The sequence below is a fragment of the Lynx canadensis genome, chromosome F2, assembly GCF_007474595.2.
Source record: "Lynx canadensis isolate LIC74 chromosome F2, mLynCan4.pri.v2, whole genome shotgun sequence".
NCBI classification, from domain to species: Eukaryota; Metazoa; Chordata; class Mammalia; order Carnivora; family Felidae; genus Lynx; species Lynx canadensis.
In genome coordinates, this window is record NC_044320.2 from 55,787,564 (window position 1) to 55,804,525 (window position 16,962).

General features: G+C 36.8%; 2 protein-coding genes across 3 annotated transcripts in view; one reads left to right on the forward strand and one right to left on the reverse strand.

Annotated features, from left to right (window-relative positions):
- Positions 1 to 7,748, forward strand: part of IL7 (interleukin 7) — a 91,310-nt gene extending 83,562 nt beyond the window's left edge. Inside the window, exon 5 of the mRNA XM_030303966.1 lies at positions 7,630 to 7,748. Coding sequence (XP_030159826.1) covers positions 7,630 to 7,734 — 105 coding nt within the window. The 3' untranslated portion in view covers positions 7,735 to 7,748. The remainder of the gene's footprint in view (positions 1 to 7,629) is intronic.
- Positions 1 to 16,962, reverse strand: part of ZC2HC1A (zinc finger C2HC-type containing 1A) — a 54,591-nt gene that overhangs the window by 20,245 nt on the left and 17,384 nt on the right. For both annotated transcript variants that reach the window (XM_030303963.1, XM_030303964.1), the window contains exons 4-5: positions 8,021 to 8,162; positions 6,061 to 6,209 (exon numbers count right to left, since the gene is read on the reverse strand). In XM_030303963.1, coding sequence (XP_030159823.1) covers positions 6,061 to 6,209; positions 8,021 to 8,162 — 291 coding nt within the window. The remainder of the gene's footprint in view (positions 1 to 6,060; positions 6,210 to 8,020; positions 8,163 to 16,962) is intronic.

Sequence of the window (16,962 nt, forward strand, 5' to 3'; positions counted from 1 at the left end):
TTAGAAAACCTTCAATAACTTTCAAATGAACAAATGACTAGGATCCATATAGATAAGCCATATAAAGATACGGTTTCTCTCAAAACCCAAGAGGTGTTTCCGGTATTTAAAAGGGCATCTGATTAGTATTGGTCTCTCCCACTAAAATACCAATGAAGGTATTAGGAAAGATTTTAAAGCTAACAACAATATGGAAAACAAGCCCTAACAAAGACCTGTTAAAATATGAGGCATGTCTACTAAAAATAGGCTCAGTAAAACTGGATTAAGAAACAGGACTGGTGAGCCACTCATATTCTGTGAGCTACCAAAAAAAAATAACAAAACAATTAGCATAGACAAAGGGAACTGGTACAGCATATTACATACAGAGAAGTCAAATCTGTAGGCTGGGCACGGGTGGGAAGAGCTCTGGTACCATTACATACTGAGGAGTAAATATTTTCATGCACATATTAGAAATTAACTTAATGGTGTACAACTAGAAAATAAATTTATTTCAAAAGGTGCTCTGTTTTTCCCCTCTCTATATTAGGCCTCCTATTGTTTTACCCAATTTTTTTGTCAAGGTTTCCTGAGATATCCAGAATGTAGACTAATCTCATCTATCTCCTATAATATTTCCTTTTACTTTTGACCAGAACTAGTCAGGTTTGTTTCTTTACTGAATCCTCATACTACTCTGCACGTTTAAACCATATTCGCCTGCCTCTCAGTAACTTGCTGTTCTCCTGACCTAGATAATCTGACTCCTTCCTTACTGAGCTGTATTTCCTTTGTTCTACAGCTAGCTGAAATTCTACTGGTATAATAAAGGTTTTCGGGATGACTCTAGCTATCAACCATTTTATACAAATCCATTTCAGTCATCAGAAAAACAAAACAAAAAAAAAACCAAAATCACATTATTTTTATAGTTATATATATATTTTTTAAATTTTTTTTAACGTTTATTTATTTTTGAGACAGAGAGAGACAGAGCATGAATGGGGGAGGGTCAGAGAGAGGGAGACACAGAATCCGAAACAGGCTCCAGGCTCTGAGCTGTCAGCACAGAGCCCGACGCGGGGCCCGAACTCACGGACCACGAGATCATGACCTGAGCTGAAGTTGGCCGCCCAACCGACTGAGCCACCCAGGCGCCCCTATAGTTATATTTAATACATATTTTTCTCATTCATTAAATATGCATTTGTTAGTTTATTATTTCATGTGTTTTTATATGGTCACAAATCTAATAAATTTCCTTAGTGAAATATTTATGTTTACAAAGACTTTTTCTTGAAATTGGAAAGAGCTTAAAGAACATAGAGGGCATTCATTTTTAATAACATAGTAGAAGGCACTATTTGGATTGACCTCTCAACTAAAAAGTAAAAATGCTCAGGAAAGTATAAAAAAAACACTTTATAAGCACAGAATGACAGAAAGAAAAAAATAAAGTGGTAGGCCAACACCATTTGAGATTATAACAAGTCTGGCCATCACATGGATTTGCTGTATAAATCTGCATTACTAGGTGGTCAGGCAAATTAAAGCCAATAATTTAAAAGTGCCTTCACAGTGGCAGTACTCTTAGATACCTGGAAGAAACAAATAAAAAGGCTCTTCACATGAATAATTCTCATGAATAATTTTTTAAGGGCAATAAGCACCAAATGATCAATAATAATTATGTACATAATGATATAAGAAATCATAAATGAAAAAAAGCAAGAACATATCCATAAAAATCAAATGATATCACAATTATATACATAATAGAAAATAATTATGTTTACTACACTTAAATAAAAGACAACTCTGAAATACAGAGAGGGAATTGGAAATAATCAAAATAACATAGGAAATTAGAAAAATAATCAAATACAAATCAAACAATCAAATTAAAAATATAATAACAGATTACAAAGTCAATGGTGGGGGCGTAAAACATATGTTTAACTCTCCTATAGATAATAATTTTTTAAAAAGTATCTTAAAAAAATAAGATGCTAAGAAACTGGAAACCATCCAAAAGTAATTCTAGAAAACTGGTAACTGTGTATTCTAGGTTTAACTGCAGGAAAGGGAAAGGAACAGGGAAGGGAAAGGGGGCAGCAATGAAAGAAAAGGGAAAAGGAAAGACAAAAGCATGACCCATATTTATTTGGCAAAAACAGTCAACAAAAATGGACCTAAATGGGCACAGGTGTATTAGATTTAGAAGTTAAAAAGACCTTCAAAACATTTACTTACAAATACGTTCAAAAAGTAAAGGAATACATACACAAGAATTAAAGGAAAATATGGTAATAGTGAATGAACGCACAGAGAATCTCAACAAAGAAATGAAGGCAAAATCGGGCATTTTTTCAGATATCCAAAACCAGAAAATTCCCTTCTAGTATATCTGCACTCTTGGAAGGCTCAAGAAGCTTCTTCAGGTTGAAAGAAAATGACATTATATGGTGACTGAGATTACAAGAAGAAATCTGAAAATGATAATATATGAGTAAGTAGTATGTAAGTTAAATACAATATGTATATGAGGCGGCAGCAGAAGAAAAAAAAGTATATGCGTGTGTGCATAAATATTCATGTGTGTATACGTATATAAATAACTATATATTTACTTTATTCTCCTAATTTCTTTAAAAGACAGATGACTTTTAAAGGTGTAAGTAGAACACTGTAATACAGCACATATCAGGAATATCGATCGGTTTATAAGGCTATAGAGTTACATATATATAACAATAAATTAAGACTGGTAAGAGATATATGGAAATATCCACAGATATGGATAAGTTAAAGATGCATTTTGTTATTCCCAGAGTAACCATTTTAAAAAAATATGATGATTTATAGCTTAAAAACCAATAGGGAAAATAAAATGTCTTTCACTAAGACAAAAGAGGCAAGGAAGAAGTACCAGAAAAATTTATAAGGGGGGGGGGCACCTGGGTGGCTCTGTGGGTTAAGCATCTGACTCGGTTTTGGCTCAGGTAATGATCTCACACTTTGTGGGTCTGAGCCTTGCACCAGGCTTTGAACTGACGGCATGGAGCCTGCTTGGGATTCTCTCTCCCCCTGCTCTCTTTCTGTCCCTCCCCTGCTGGCACTCTCTGTCTCTCTCTTGCCAAATAAATAAATAAACTTTAAAAAATACTTTTAAAAAGACAAAAATAGAAAACAGACAGCAACATGGACTATTCACCACAAACATCAATAATTATATTGAGTGTAAATGCCTAAATACTTCAACCGACAGTTTGAAGCTGCCAGATTCGAAATACTTGAACCAAAAACTGGCAAATTAGTAATACTGAAAAAGTCACAATCACAGTTGAAGACTGTAGAAACATTCACCAAAAAGACCATATGCTAGGCAATAAAACAAATCTCAATAACATGAAAATCTTACCAAGTATGTTCTCAGACCATAAAAGAATTAAGTAAAAAACAACAACAACAACGACAACAACAACAAACTAGCAATAAACATCTAGAGGAACACCAAGATCTGGAAGTTAATGACTCCCATTTGGATAAACTATGAGTAAAAGAAGAAATTACACCTATAGGCATTATTGCATTGAATGCTCTTGATAACTGTTATGAGGTAGGTACATATTATCCCCATTCTATAGATGCAAATGTGAGGGAAACCAATCTACCCAAATCAGGGTAGATTTTACAGCATGTAGGGAACTAAATCGGTTGAGATGGATGGAAGGTTTGGATTATAGAGGGTGGGAAAGATCAGGCACAGTGCCTGATCAGGCACCTAGGTGGCTCAGTCAGTTAAGCATCTCATGGTTTGTGAGTTAGAGCCCCGCATCAGGTTCTGTGCTGACAGCTCAGAGCCTGGAGTCTGCTTCAGATGCTGAGTCTCCCTCTCTCTCTCTCTCTGCTCCCTCCCCTCCCCTGCTCACACTCTGCCTCTCTCTCAAAAATAAACACTATAAATACATAAATAAATATGTAAAATGTCATGAATTTGCTAGAATTTGCTAAAATTCCTAATGAAGAAGAATGATGGAAAATTAAACGAAAAGATTGTTTTTACCTATTAGAAATAGATCTTCATTGTATTTTTATCATTATTTTGATCAGAGCTGGGTCAAAAAGTGGGCCGTAATTGGGCCAGATTATAGTTACTAAATATGACAGGGATTCATTTTAAGCATCTTTAGGAAAAGTATTCTATTTAGTTTACTAATGTAGACCAGGTACTTGGTAAAGTGTCTAATTCAGAGAGGGTACTCAATAAAAATTTCTTGAATAAATAAAGATGAGAAAATATGGACTTACACTGAAATGACTATATAGGACTGGGCATAGAATCAGAATTGATACACTTTAAGTGAGAACTATCAGCTACCTGGATTTTACACTTATAATCATTGCCTCCAAGTTGTTGGAACACACACATTCTATTCTATTTCCTTTACTGATTATTATGACTAAAGAAAAAAAATCATATTAATGATCTTAACTGTCTTAAGTCAAAGATAAATGTTGTTTGACATCTGTTTTGGAAATTCTTCAAAATGAGTTTTCTTCACTGTTCTTTCCTCACAATGATGATAATAATAATGAAATGTTCTATTCTCAATAATATTAACAGAACTTCAATATGGATTTTTCTCAAGAAGGTTCCCCATTGTAATGGCATCCTTTAATCCCATATTTTATTCCTAAGTAACAAACAAAATGAATTTCATGATTATTTACTGCCTATTAGATTTACAGTACTAGCAGGGAGAAGATAAAAGTGAAAATAAAAGATCTGTTTTCTAGGCTGTGAATCGGAACTGCATAGGAAGAACTGTGAGGGTAGCAGATGGAAGGAGAAATTTGAAAGGGAAAAGAAGGGCAAGAAAATAGACTGATATTTTACATACATATTAGAGGAGAGCTACCTATGTTCACATATAAACTAGGAAGACAAATGTGATATTCTGAAAAGAAAACAAATAATTTTTAGAAATTATAGTACATTTTGAGAGAATCTTGTATTTATTTTCCCTCAAGTAGGCTCTATGCCCAGAGCAGAGCCCAACATGGAGCTTGAACTCATGACCCTAAGACCAAGACTCAAGCCATGATCAAGAGTCGAATGCCCAACCAACTGAGCCACCCAGGTGCCCCAAGAGAAATCTTAGAGGAAGATTTAAATAAATGTAGGAGTAGTTTATATATTTAAATAGAAGCAGCATTTGGATAGGGTATAAAAAGGGTTACTGATATTTTTGTGATTATTAATAGCTGATGTGCTTTCTACTTTCTTGCCAGTGATACTGAGAAAAGTAAGTGAAATGGTTCAAAATTAATTAATAGACTTTTCAGTTCCAAACCAAATGCTCATGTTTTTAGGCATAAAGATATAGTAAAAAATAAATAAACTGTATATAAAAGCTTTGTGAAAAATGAAGTTTGCTTAAAAGTATGACATTATCAAAGTTTTTGTGTCATAATATGCTTAATGAAAAACAACAGTGCTGTACAAATTTCATATAACAAAATCCTTTCATGGTTTATGGCTCTAGAGGTGCTTTCACATACACCATTTCATTTGCTTCTCACAAAAATCAGGTAGATTACTTCACAGACGAAGAAAAAAGGCTCTTATGTACTTGCCTGAAAGTTCAGAAATAGCAGTTGGTCTTGACCCCAGGATTTCACTCTCTCATGTGTATGGTCACATATAACATGGAAACATTCAGTACTCACATAATTTTCAAATGTGTATTTTTACTGCCATTTTCTCACTCTTCTAACCCCACTAGGTTCCTCTGAATCTCCTTCACCTACCTTTTAACTAGTTTTCTTACTTTTTCCTAATACCTTTATCAACCTGTGTATTTTCAAATCTCTATAAGCTCAAGTCCATTTAAAATTAATAATTTTAATTACTTGTTATCAATTAAACACTCAAATTTCTTACTAAGTCCCTGAACAGTAATAAAACATTTTAGCAGGTGAGAAAATTATAGCCAAATGTTCTGTAAAGCATATGCAAAAAACTGTAAAACTGAGTCATTTTCTCATTTGTAGAATAATTGAACATTTCACCTGTGTCCGAGAAGTTGCCTTTCCTTTGGTATCAGTAGAAAATTTGCCTTTGTTACTAATACGTGCTGCCTGTTCTTTACAGAAGTTAATATGTCTATCAGCTGCATTTTCATTAAACCTCCTTTGGCAATATGGACACTGAATATAATCTAAAACAGAAAAAAGAAACAAAATAATAACATAATTCTTAAAGTGAAACATAAGGAATTATAAGTTTTTTGTGGACAGTAATTCAATACGTGTAACAAAAGCAATAATATTTGATACACAAAACTTGTTATTTCCTTATAACCACCCAACCTGACCACTAAACTTGGTAAAGACATTTAAGAAAAAAGTCTGCTAGCATATGGTAAATTCTGATTTTCTCCCAGCTTAGAATCTTATTTGAGGGGAACAAAACCCAAAACATAAATCCTTAGTACAAAAGAATGAATAAGTAGAGGAAAAATAGGATTTCTTCTTTGTCTTTATAATATATCATATGTTTCCACAATATATACATATTTTTATACTGGAGACTAAATTATTAAGCAGTAATAACATATTACATTAAAAATAAATTTTAAAATTTGAGCTCATCTGTTAAAATTTTTCATTTTAATTAGAGTAAAACTGTTGGGCGCCTGGGTAGCTCAGTTGGTTGAGTGTCCAACTCTTGATTTTGGCTCAGGTCATCCCAAGGTCGTGGGATTGAGCTCCACATTGGGCTCCATGCTAAGCATGGAGCCTGCTTGAGATTCTCTCTCTCTCCCCACCTCTGCCCTTCTTCCTTGTTAGCACTCTCTCTCACTAAAAATAATAATAATAAATAATGATAATAATAGGATAAAACTGTCAAGAAATAGTTTGACTTTATACAGTTTTATTTTCTCTTCGAAGTTCCAACAGATAAGATAAAAATATACCTCATTACGATACGATCTGGCCCTTTATAGAAATAGTTTGTTAACCTCTTCACTACAATAAAACGTTAAAAACGATCATATCTAGGTTTTCTACAGGACTCCTTTTAAAAAATATATATATATTATTGAAGTATAGCTGACATACAATGTTACATTAGTTTCAGGTGTACAACACAGTGATTCCACAATTCTGTACATTACTCAATTCACACCACAGTAAGTGTAATTACCATCTGTCAGCATACAATGTAATTACAATATTATTGACTCTATTTCCCTATGCTGCACTTTTCATCTCCCCGACTTATTTTATAAGACTTTTCTTTACTGAGAAATAAATCTCAATCACAATACTAACACAATTTAATGCAGCTAACTTGTTATATTAAAATAACTACCTCTTCAGACTACTCTAATAGTCAATGTCCAAGTGTCAATTGTGTTATTTTAAATCTTTCAATATCTCAATATCTTATATGAGGTTGCCAGCATCTTACCTTGCTTTTGGTAACAACAGATAAGCAACTTTTATCTACCTAATGAAGAAAGTATAATAATACATGAAATTAAGGCATAATTTAGGTAAATGAATTTTTATGGTGGTTTCCCTACATAAACATGTACCTCTTAGAAACAACAGTATGTTTTTTTTCCTTCCCAGATAAGAAGATACCAAAGGCATCAGGCAACAAAACAATCTGAATCTTACCAAATGACTACATTTCAATTGATAGTGAGCATCTTCAAATATTTCCTGGTATATTAACATTTGAAAGTGACTATAATAATGTTTCAAATGATATTATAATGCTTTATGTTTAAATAACAGTATTGAAATAAAAAGATAATGAATTTCTATGTTCAACACTGATGTGTCTTTATAAGCCTAAATGTCTGAAAAAATCAGCATTATTTTATAGTTAAACTTTTAAAGATTATGCTTCATCAAGTTCCATAATTATACATTAACTTTAATAACAATTTAAATTTATAAAAATTCGATCAGTATTTCCTCTCCATATGAACATTTCTGTCAACAATATTCCACATACCAGGATCATAAGAAGGTGGAGGAGGAGGAGGAAGTTTTCCACCCTCTTTAAGTGCCTGATCAAGGCCTTTAGCTGCTCTTATGGTGGCAATGAATTCTTCATGTTTTCTTCTCCAATTAGATGGTTTCTTTGGTGGTTCAGGCTATACAGAAATAAAGAAAAACCCATTTAAAAACATTTTTTTAATTAGTTGAGGGGCGCCTGGATGGGTCAGGTGGTTAAGCATTAATTTTGATTTTGACTCCAGTCATGATCTCAGGGTAGTGAGATGTAGCCCTGCATTGGGCTATGTGCTGAGCATGGGGCCACTTTGGAATTCTCTCTCCCTCTCTCCCTGTCCCTCCCCAACTCGCATTCACACACACACTCTCTCTCTTAAAATAAATAAACATTAAAAAAATAATAAAAAATAAAAAATAACTGAAATAAAACTTGAGGAAATGCTATGTTATTTTAAATGTTCTCTTATTAGAAGTCCTTAAGTGACTTTCTCCCCAAATTTATAATTTTAAAAATAAACTTCATGTAATTGTATTATATGCGATTTTTAAAATGCAATTGTAATTGTTAAAAACACTGCTAAATTGACTTCTGTAGGTGTTACATCCATTTAAGCTCCACTAACAGGGTAATTTCCCTATTTTCCTATGCTTTCTCCAACAGAGTATGTTATTAAACTTCTATTTTTTTTTAACTCACTGGAGAGGTGAAAAATACTTCTCTCTTTGGTTTTAGCTGGCTTTTCTCTTATAAAAAGTGAGTTGAGCATCTTTTCGTATCATTAAGAATCATTTGCACTGCCTTTTTTGTGAACCATTTATGTGCCTAGTCAAATTACCTGTTGGGTCACTGGTCTTATTTTTTTTTTTTTTTAATTTTTTTTTTTTCAACGTTTATTTTTATTTTTGGGACAGAGAGAGACAGAGCATGAACGGGGGAGGGGCAGAGAGAGAGGGAGACACAGAATCGGAAACAGGCTCCAGGCTCTGAGCCATCAGCCCAGAGCCCGACGCGGGGCTCGAACTCACGGACCGCGAGATCGTGACCTGGCTGAAGTCGGACGCTTAACCGACTGCGCCACCCAGGCACCCCTCACTGGTCTTATTTTTAACAATTTCTAGTTAACTCTTTATAGGAGACTAGCTTCAGCCCTCCCCTGCAATATGGCTATCTTATGAGCTTGTCTAAGGCTGTTCTGATATTAGTAATTATTTTAAAATACAGTTTATTTGTTTCTTTTATGAGTTCCAGATTTGTAGTCATTGTTAGCAAGACCCAACCTCACACTAAGGTAAATGGAATTTTCCCATGTTTCCCCCCCCCCCAGAATTTTCATGGTTTTACTTAAAATTTTTAAACCTTTCATTCATTTGGAATTTATCATGAGTTATGGTGTGATGTATGGATTCAACTTTATTTCTTGTTTTTAACATGGCTATGCAGCTGTCTGTCTCAGTATCCTTTATTGACTTTTCTCAACATTGAACTGATAACTTTTATCATATTCTCTTTTGTATTTGGGTATTTCTGAACTTTCTCTTCTGTTCCACTGTTCTGATTATCCTTGTGTTAGTATCAGTGTTTTAAATGTTAAGACTTTATAATATAATACTAGTTTAATATCTGATAGGATAACCCTACTTTAGGCTGCTTCTTTTTCGATCTTTTCTGGTTATTCTTGTTATTTTTTTTCATTTTCCCATATGAACTTTAGAATCAGCTTGTCTAACTTTTTTAAACTATATTTTAACTGAAAAAATTAAACACTGCATTCATAAACAACTTAAGGAACTTAATACCTTTATTTTTTTGAACCTGCCTACCCAAAAACATGAGATATTTTCATTTAAAGAAGTGTTTGTGGGGGCGCCTGGGTGGCGCAGTCGGTTAAGCGTCCGACTTCAGCCAGGTCACGATCTCGCGGTCCGGTCCGTGAGTTCGAGCCCCGCGTCGGGCTCTGGGCTGATGGCTCAGAGCCTGGAGCCTGTTTCCGGTTCTGTGTCTTCCTCTCTCTCTGCCCCTCCCCCATTCATGCTCTGTCTCTGTCCCAAAAATAAATAAACGTTGAAAAAAAAAATTAAAAAAAAAAAAATTTAAAAAAATAAATAAATAAATAAAAAGAAGTGTTTGTGTTTTTCAGTTTTTTTTAAAGTATTCTTTGTGGAAGTCTCATACCTTATAAGGCATAATGCATACCTTATACCTTATACCTATATAATTCCTAGATATTTTTTATTTTGTGTTATTTTTTTATAGAGAGTCTTTTCTTCTTTTTTATGTTTCAAGGGGTTTCTTGACATATGATACTCAGTAATTTCTGTATATCTCAGAATTCTGTATAATGAGCATTATATCTCATTACTTCACTGGTTTCTCTTACTGTTTATAATCATTTAACAGTTGATTCTCTGGAGTTTTCCAGGCATATCATCTAATAATGCTACTTTTACTTTCTCTTTTCTAATCTCTATGCATCTAACATCTGTGTCTGTTATAGCAATTACTATATTGGTTAGAGTTTAATCTTGTTCTTATCTTTAAACGCCACCTCTAAGTATCTTTCCATATGCATAATGCTGGCACTTGTGCTACAATAGGTTTAGTTGTGTCATATTATTGAAACACCCAACTATCTCTATTATGTCTTTGTTTTTTAAGTCAAGAATATACATTGAATCAGCAAAGTCAAAAGACGGTTCTTTAAAAAGAGTAATAAGCAGGACTAGAAAGGAGAAAAAGAAAACACAAAATACCAAGGAATGGAAAATAGTACACGATAGAGTTCTTATAAACATGAGGAAAAATGAAGATATGTACTATAATGTACCTTATGCTAATAAATTCGACCACATTATATGAACACTATCCTTGACAAACACCACAAAAGGGATACCAGAAGAAACAGGAAATCACAACAGTCTTACATTAATTTTTTTTAATGAATCTATTATTTAAAAACCTCAAGACAACTTCTGGCCCAGATGCCTTTACTGTTGAATTCTTACAGATATTTAAGAAAGAAATAGCATGAAAATAAACATGGAGGGAGGGAAGATGGCGGCGTAGGAGGACGCTGGGCTCACCGCGCTTCCTGCTGATCACTTAGATTCCACCTACACCTGCCTAAATAACCCAGAAAACCGCCAGAGGATTAGCAGAACGGAGTCGCCAGACCCAAGCGCAGACGAGAGGCCCACGGAAGAGGGTAGGAAGGGCGGCGAGGCGGTGCGCGCTCCACGGACTGGCGGGAGGGAGCCGGGGCGGAGGGGCGGCTCGCCGGCCAAGCAGAGTCCCTGAGTCTGGCTTGCAAAAGCGGAGGGGCCTGACAGACTGTGTTCCGACACCAAGCGCGACTTAGCGTCTGGGAGGTCATAAGTTAACAGCTCTGCTCAGAAAGCGGGAAGGCTGGAGGACAAAGGGAGGGAGAGCTGCTGAGCCCCCGGATGACAGAGCTCAGTTTGGTGGGGAACAAAGGCGCTCGCCAGCGCCATCTCCCCCGCCCATCCCCCAGCCAAAATCCCAAAGGGAACCGGTTCCGGCCAGGGAAATTGCTCGCTCCGCGCAAACACCCAACTCTGTGCTTCTGCGGAGCCAAACCTCCGGCAGCGGATCTGACTCCCTCCCGCTGCCACAGGGCCCCTCCTGAAGTGGATCACCTAAGGAGAAGCGAGCTAAGCCTGCCCCCCTGCCACCGTGCACCTTGCCTACCCACCCCAGCTAATACGCCAGATCCCCAGCATCACAAGCCTGGCAGTGTGCAAGTAGCCCAGATGGGCCACGCTACCCCACAGTGAATCCCGCCCCTAGGAGAGGGGAAGAGAAGGCACACACCAGTCTGACTGTGGCCCCAGCGGTGGGCTGGGGGCAGACATCAGGTCGGACTGTGGCCCCGCCCACCAACTCCAGTTATACACCACAGCACAGGGGAAGTGCCCTGCAGGCCCTCACCACACCAGGGACTATCCAAAATGACCAAGCGGAAGAATTCCCCTCAGAAGAATCTCCAGGAAATAACAACAGCTAATGAGCTGATCAAAAAGGATTTAAATAACATAACAGAAAGTGAATTTAGAATAATAGTCATAAAATTAATCGCTGGGCTGGAAAACAGTATACAGGACAGCAGAGAATCTCTTGCTACAGAGATCAAGGGACTAAGGAACAGTCACGAGGAGCTGAAAAATGCTTTAAATGAAATGCAAAACAAAATGCAAACCACCACGGCTCGGATGGAAGAGGCAGAGGAGAGAATAGGTGAACTAGAAGATAAAGTTATGGAAAAAGAGGAAGCTGAGAAAAAGAGAGATAAAAAAATCCAGGAGTATGAGGGGAAAATTAGAGAACTAAGTGATACACTAAAAAGAAATAATATACGCATAATTGGTATCCCAGAGGAGGAAGAGAGAGGGAAAGGTGCTGAAGGGGTACTTGAAGAAATAATAGCTGAGAACTTCCCTGAACTGGGGAAGGAAAAAGGCATTGAAATCCAAGAGGCACAGAGAACTCCCTTCAGACGTAACTTGAATCGATCTTCTGCACGACATATCATAGTGAAACTGGCAAAATACAAGGATAAAGAGAAAATTCTGAAAGCAGCAAGGGGTAAACGTGCTCTCACATATAAAGGGAGACCTATAAGACTCGTGACTGATCTCTCTTTTGAAACTTGGCAGGCCAGAAAGAATTGGCACGAGATTTTCAGGGTGCTAGACAAAAAATATGCAGCCGAGAATCCTTTATCCAGCAAGTCTGTCATTTAGAATAGAAGGAGAGATAAAGGTCTTCCCAAACAAACAAAAACTGAAGGAATCTGTCACCACTAAACCAGCCCTACAAGAGATCCTAAGGGGAACCCTGTGAGACAAAGTACCAGAGACATCACTACAAGCATAAAACATACAGACATCACAATGACTCTAAACCCGTATCTTTCTATAATAACACTGAATGTAAATGGATTAAATGCGCCAACCAAAAGACATAGGGTATCAGAATGGATAAAAAAACAAGACCCATCTATTTGCTGTCTACAAGAGACTCATTTTAGACCTGAGGACACCTTTAGATTCAGAGTGAGGGGATGGAGAACTATTTATCATGCTACTGGAAGCCAAAAGAAAGCTGGAGTAGCCATACTTATATCAGACAAACTAGACTTTAAATTAAAGGCTGTAACAAGAGATGAAGAAGGACATTATATATAGTTACAGGGTCTATCCATCAGGAAGAGCTAACAATTATAAATGTCTATGCGCCGAATACAGGAGCCCCCAAATATGTAAAACAATTACTCATAAACATAAGCAACCTTATTGGTAAGAATGTGGTAATTGCAGGGGACTTTAACACCCCTCTTACAGAAATGGATAGATCATCTAGACACACGGTCAATAAAGAAACAAGGGCCCTGAATGAGACATTGGATCAGATGGACTTGACAGATATATTTAGAACTCTGCATCCCAAAGCAACAGAATATACTTTCTTCTCGAGTGCACATGGAACATTCTCCAAGATAGATCATATACTGGGTCACAAAACAGCCCTTCATAAGTTTACAAGAATTGAAATTATACCATGCATACTTTCAGACCACAATGCTGTGAAGCTTGAAATCAACCACAGGAAAAAGTCTGGAAAGCCTCCAAAAGCATGGAGGTTAAAGAACACCCTACTAACGAATGAGTGGGTCAACCAGGCAATTAGAGAAGAAATCAAAAAATATATGGAAACAAACGAAAATGAAAATACAACAATCCAAACGCTTTGGGACGCAGCGAAGGCAGTCCTGAGAGGAAAATACATTGCAATCCAGGCCTATCTCAAGAAACAAGAAAAATCCCAAATACAAAATCTAACAGCACACCTAGAGGAACTAGAAGCAGAACAGCAAAGACAGCCTAAACCCAGCAGAAGAAGAGAAATAATAAAGATCAGAGCAGAAATAAACAATATAGAATCTAAAAAAACTGTAGAGCAGATCAACGAAACCAAGAGTTGGTTTTTTGAAAAAATAAACAAAATTGACAAACCTCTAGCCAGGCTTCTCAAAAAGAAAAGGGAGATGACCCAAATAGATAAAATCATGAATGAAAATGGAATGATTACAACCAATCCCTCAGAGATACAAACAATTATCAGGGAATACTATGAAAAATTATATGCCAACAAATTGGACAACCTGGAAGAAATGGACACATTCCTGAACACCCACACTCTTCCAAAACTCAATCAGGAGGAAAGAGAAAGCTTGAACAGACCCATAACCAGCGAAGAAATTGAATCGGTTATCAAAAATCTCCCAACAAATAAGAGTCCAGGACCAGATGGCTTCCCAGGGGAGTTCTACCAGACGTTTAAAGCAGAGATAATACCTATCCTTCTCAAGCTATTCCAAGAAATAGAAAGGGAAGGAAAACTTCCAGACTCCTTCTATGAAGCCAGTATTACTTTGATTCCTAAACCAGACAGAGACCCAGTAAAAAAAGAGAACTACAGGCCAATATCCCTGATGAATATGGATGCAAAAATTCTCAATAAGATACTAGCAAATCGAATTCAACAGCATATAAAAAGAATTATTCACCATGATCAAGTGGGATTCATTCCTGGGATGCAGGGCTGGTTCAACATTCGCAAATCAATCAACGTGATACATCACATTAACAAAAAAAAAGAGAAGAACCATATGATCCTGTCAATCGATGCAGAAAAGGCCTTTGACAAAATCCAGCACCCTTTCTTAATAAAAACCCTTGAGAAAGTCGGGATAGAAGGAACATACTTAAAGATCATAAAAGCCATTTATGAAAAGCCCACAGCTAACATCATCCTCAACGGGGAAAAACTGAGAGCTTTTTCCCTGAGATCAGGAACACGACAGGGATGCCCACTCTCACCGCTGTTGTTTAACATAGTGCTGGAAGTTCTAGCATCAGCAATCAGACAACAAAAGGAAATCAAAGGCATCAAAATTGGCAAAGATGAAGTCAAGCTTTCGCTTTTTGCAGATGACATGATACTATACATGGAAAATCCGATAGACTCCACCAAAAGTCTGCTAGAACTGATACATGAATTCAGCAAAGTTGCAGGATACAAAATCAATGTACAGAAATCAGTTGCATTCTTATACACTAACAATGAAGCAACAGAAAGACAAATAAAGAAACTGATCCCATTCACAATTGCACCAAGAAGCATAAAATACCTAGGAATAAATCTAACCAAAGATGTAAAGGATCTGTATGCTGAAAACTATAGAAAGCTTATGAAGGTAATTTAAGAAGATTTAAAGAAATGGAAAGACATTCCCTGCTCATGGATTGGAAAAATAAATATTGTCAAAATGTCAATACTACCCAAAGCTATCTACACATTCAATGCAATCCCAATCAAAATTGCACCAGCAAAAAAAAAAAAAAAAAAAAAAAAATTGCACCAGCATTCTTCTCAAAACTAGAACAAGCAATCCTAAAATTCATATGGAATCACAAAAGGCCCCGAATAGCCAAAGGAATTTTGAAGAAGAAGACCAAAGCAGGAGGCATCACAATCCCAGACTTTAGCCTCTACTACAAAGCTGTAATCATCAAGACAGCATGGTATTGGCACAAAAACAGACACACAGACCAATGGAATAGAATAGAAACCCCAGAACTAGACCCACAAACGTATGGCCAACTCATCTTTGACAAAGCAGGAAAGAACATCCAATGGAAAAAAGACAGCCTCTTTAACAAATGGTGCTGGGAGAACTGGACAGCAACATGCAGAAGGTTGAAACTAGACCACTTTCTCACACCATTTACAAAAATAAACTCAAAATGGATAAAGGACCTAAATGTGAGACAGGAAACCATCAAAACCTTAGAGAAGAAAGCAGGAAAAGACCTCGCTGACCTCAGCCGTAGCAATCTCTTACTCGACACATCCCCAAAGGCAAGGGAATTAAAAGCAAAAGTGAATTACTGGGACCTTATGAAGATAAAAAGCTTCTGCACAGCAAAGGAAACAACCAACAAAACTAAAAGGCAACCAACGGAATGGGAAAAGATATTTGCAAATGACATATCGGACAAAGGGCTAGTATCTAAAATGTATAAAGAGCTCACCAAACTCCACACCCGAAAAACAAATAACCCAGTGAAGAAATGGGCAGAAAACATGAATAGACACTTCTCTAAAGAAGACATCCAGATGGCCAACAGGCACATGAAAAGATGTTCAGCGTCACTCCTTATCAGGGAAATACAAATCAAAACCACACTCAGGTATCACCTCACGCCAGTCAGAATGGCCAAAATGAACAAATCAGGAGACTATAGATGCTGGAGAGGATGTGGAGAAACGGGAACCCTCTTGCACTGTTGGTGGGAATGCAAATTGGTGCAGCCGCTCTGGAAAGCAGTGTGGAGGTTCCTCAGAAAATTAAAAATAGACCTACCCTATGACCCAGCAATAGCACTGCTAGGAATTGACCCAAGGGATACAGGAGTACTGATGCATAGGGGCACTTGTACCCCAATGTTCATAGCAGCACTCTCAACAATAGCCAAATTATGGAAAGAGCCTAAATGTCCATCAACTGATGAATGGATAAAGAAATTGTGGTTTATATACACAATGGAATACTACGTGGCAATGAGAAAAAATGAAATATGGCCTTTTGTAGCAATGTGGATGGAACTGGAGAGTGTGATGCTAAGTGAAATAAGCCATACAGAGAAAGACAGATACCATATGGTTTCACTCTTATGTGGATCCTGAGAAACTTAACAGGAACCCATGGGGGAGGGGAAGGGAAAAAAAAAAAAAAAAAAAGGACGTTAGAGTGGGAGAGAGCCAAAGCATAAGAGACTGTTAAAAACTGAGAACAAACTGAGGGTTGATGGGGGGTGGGAGGGAGAGGTGGGTGGGTGATGGGTATTGAGGAGGGCACC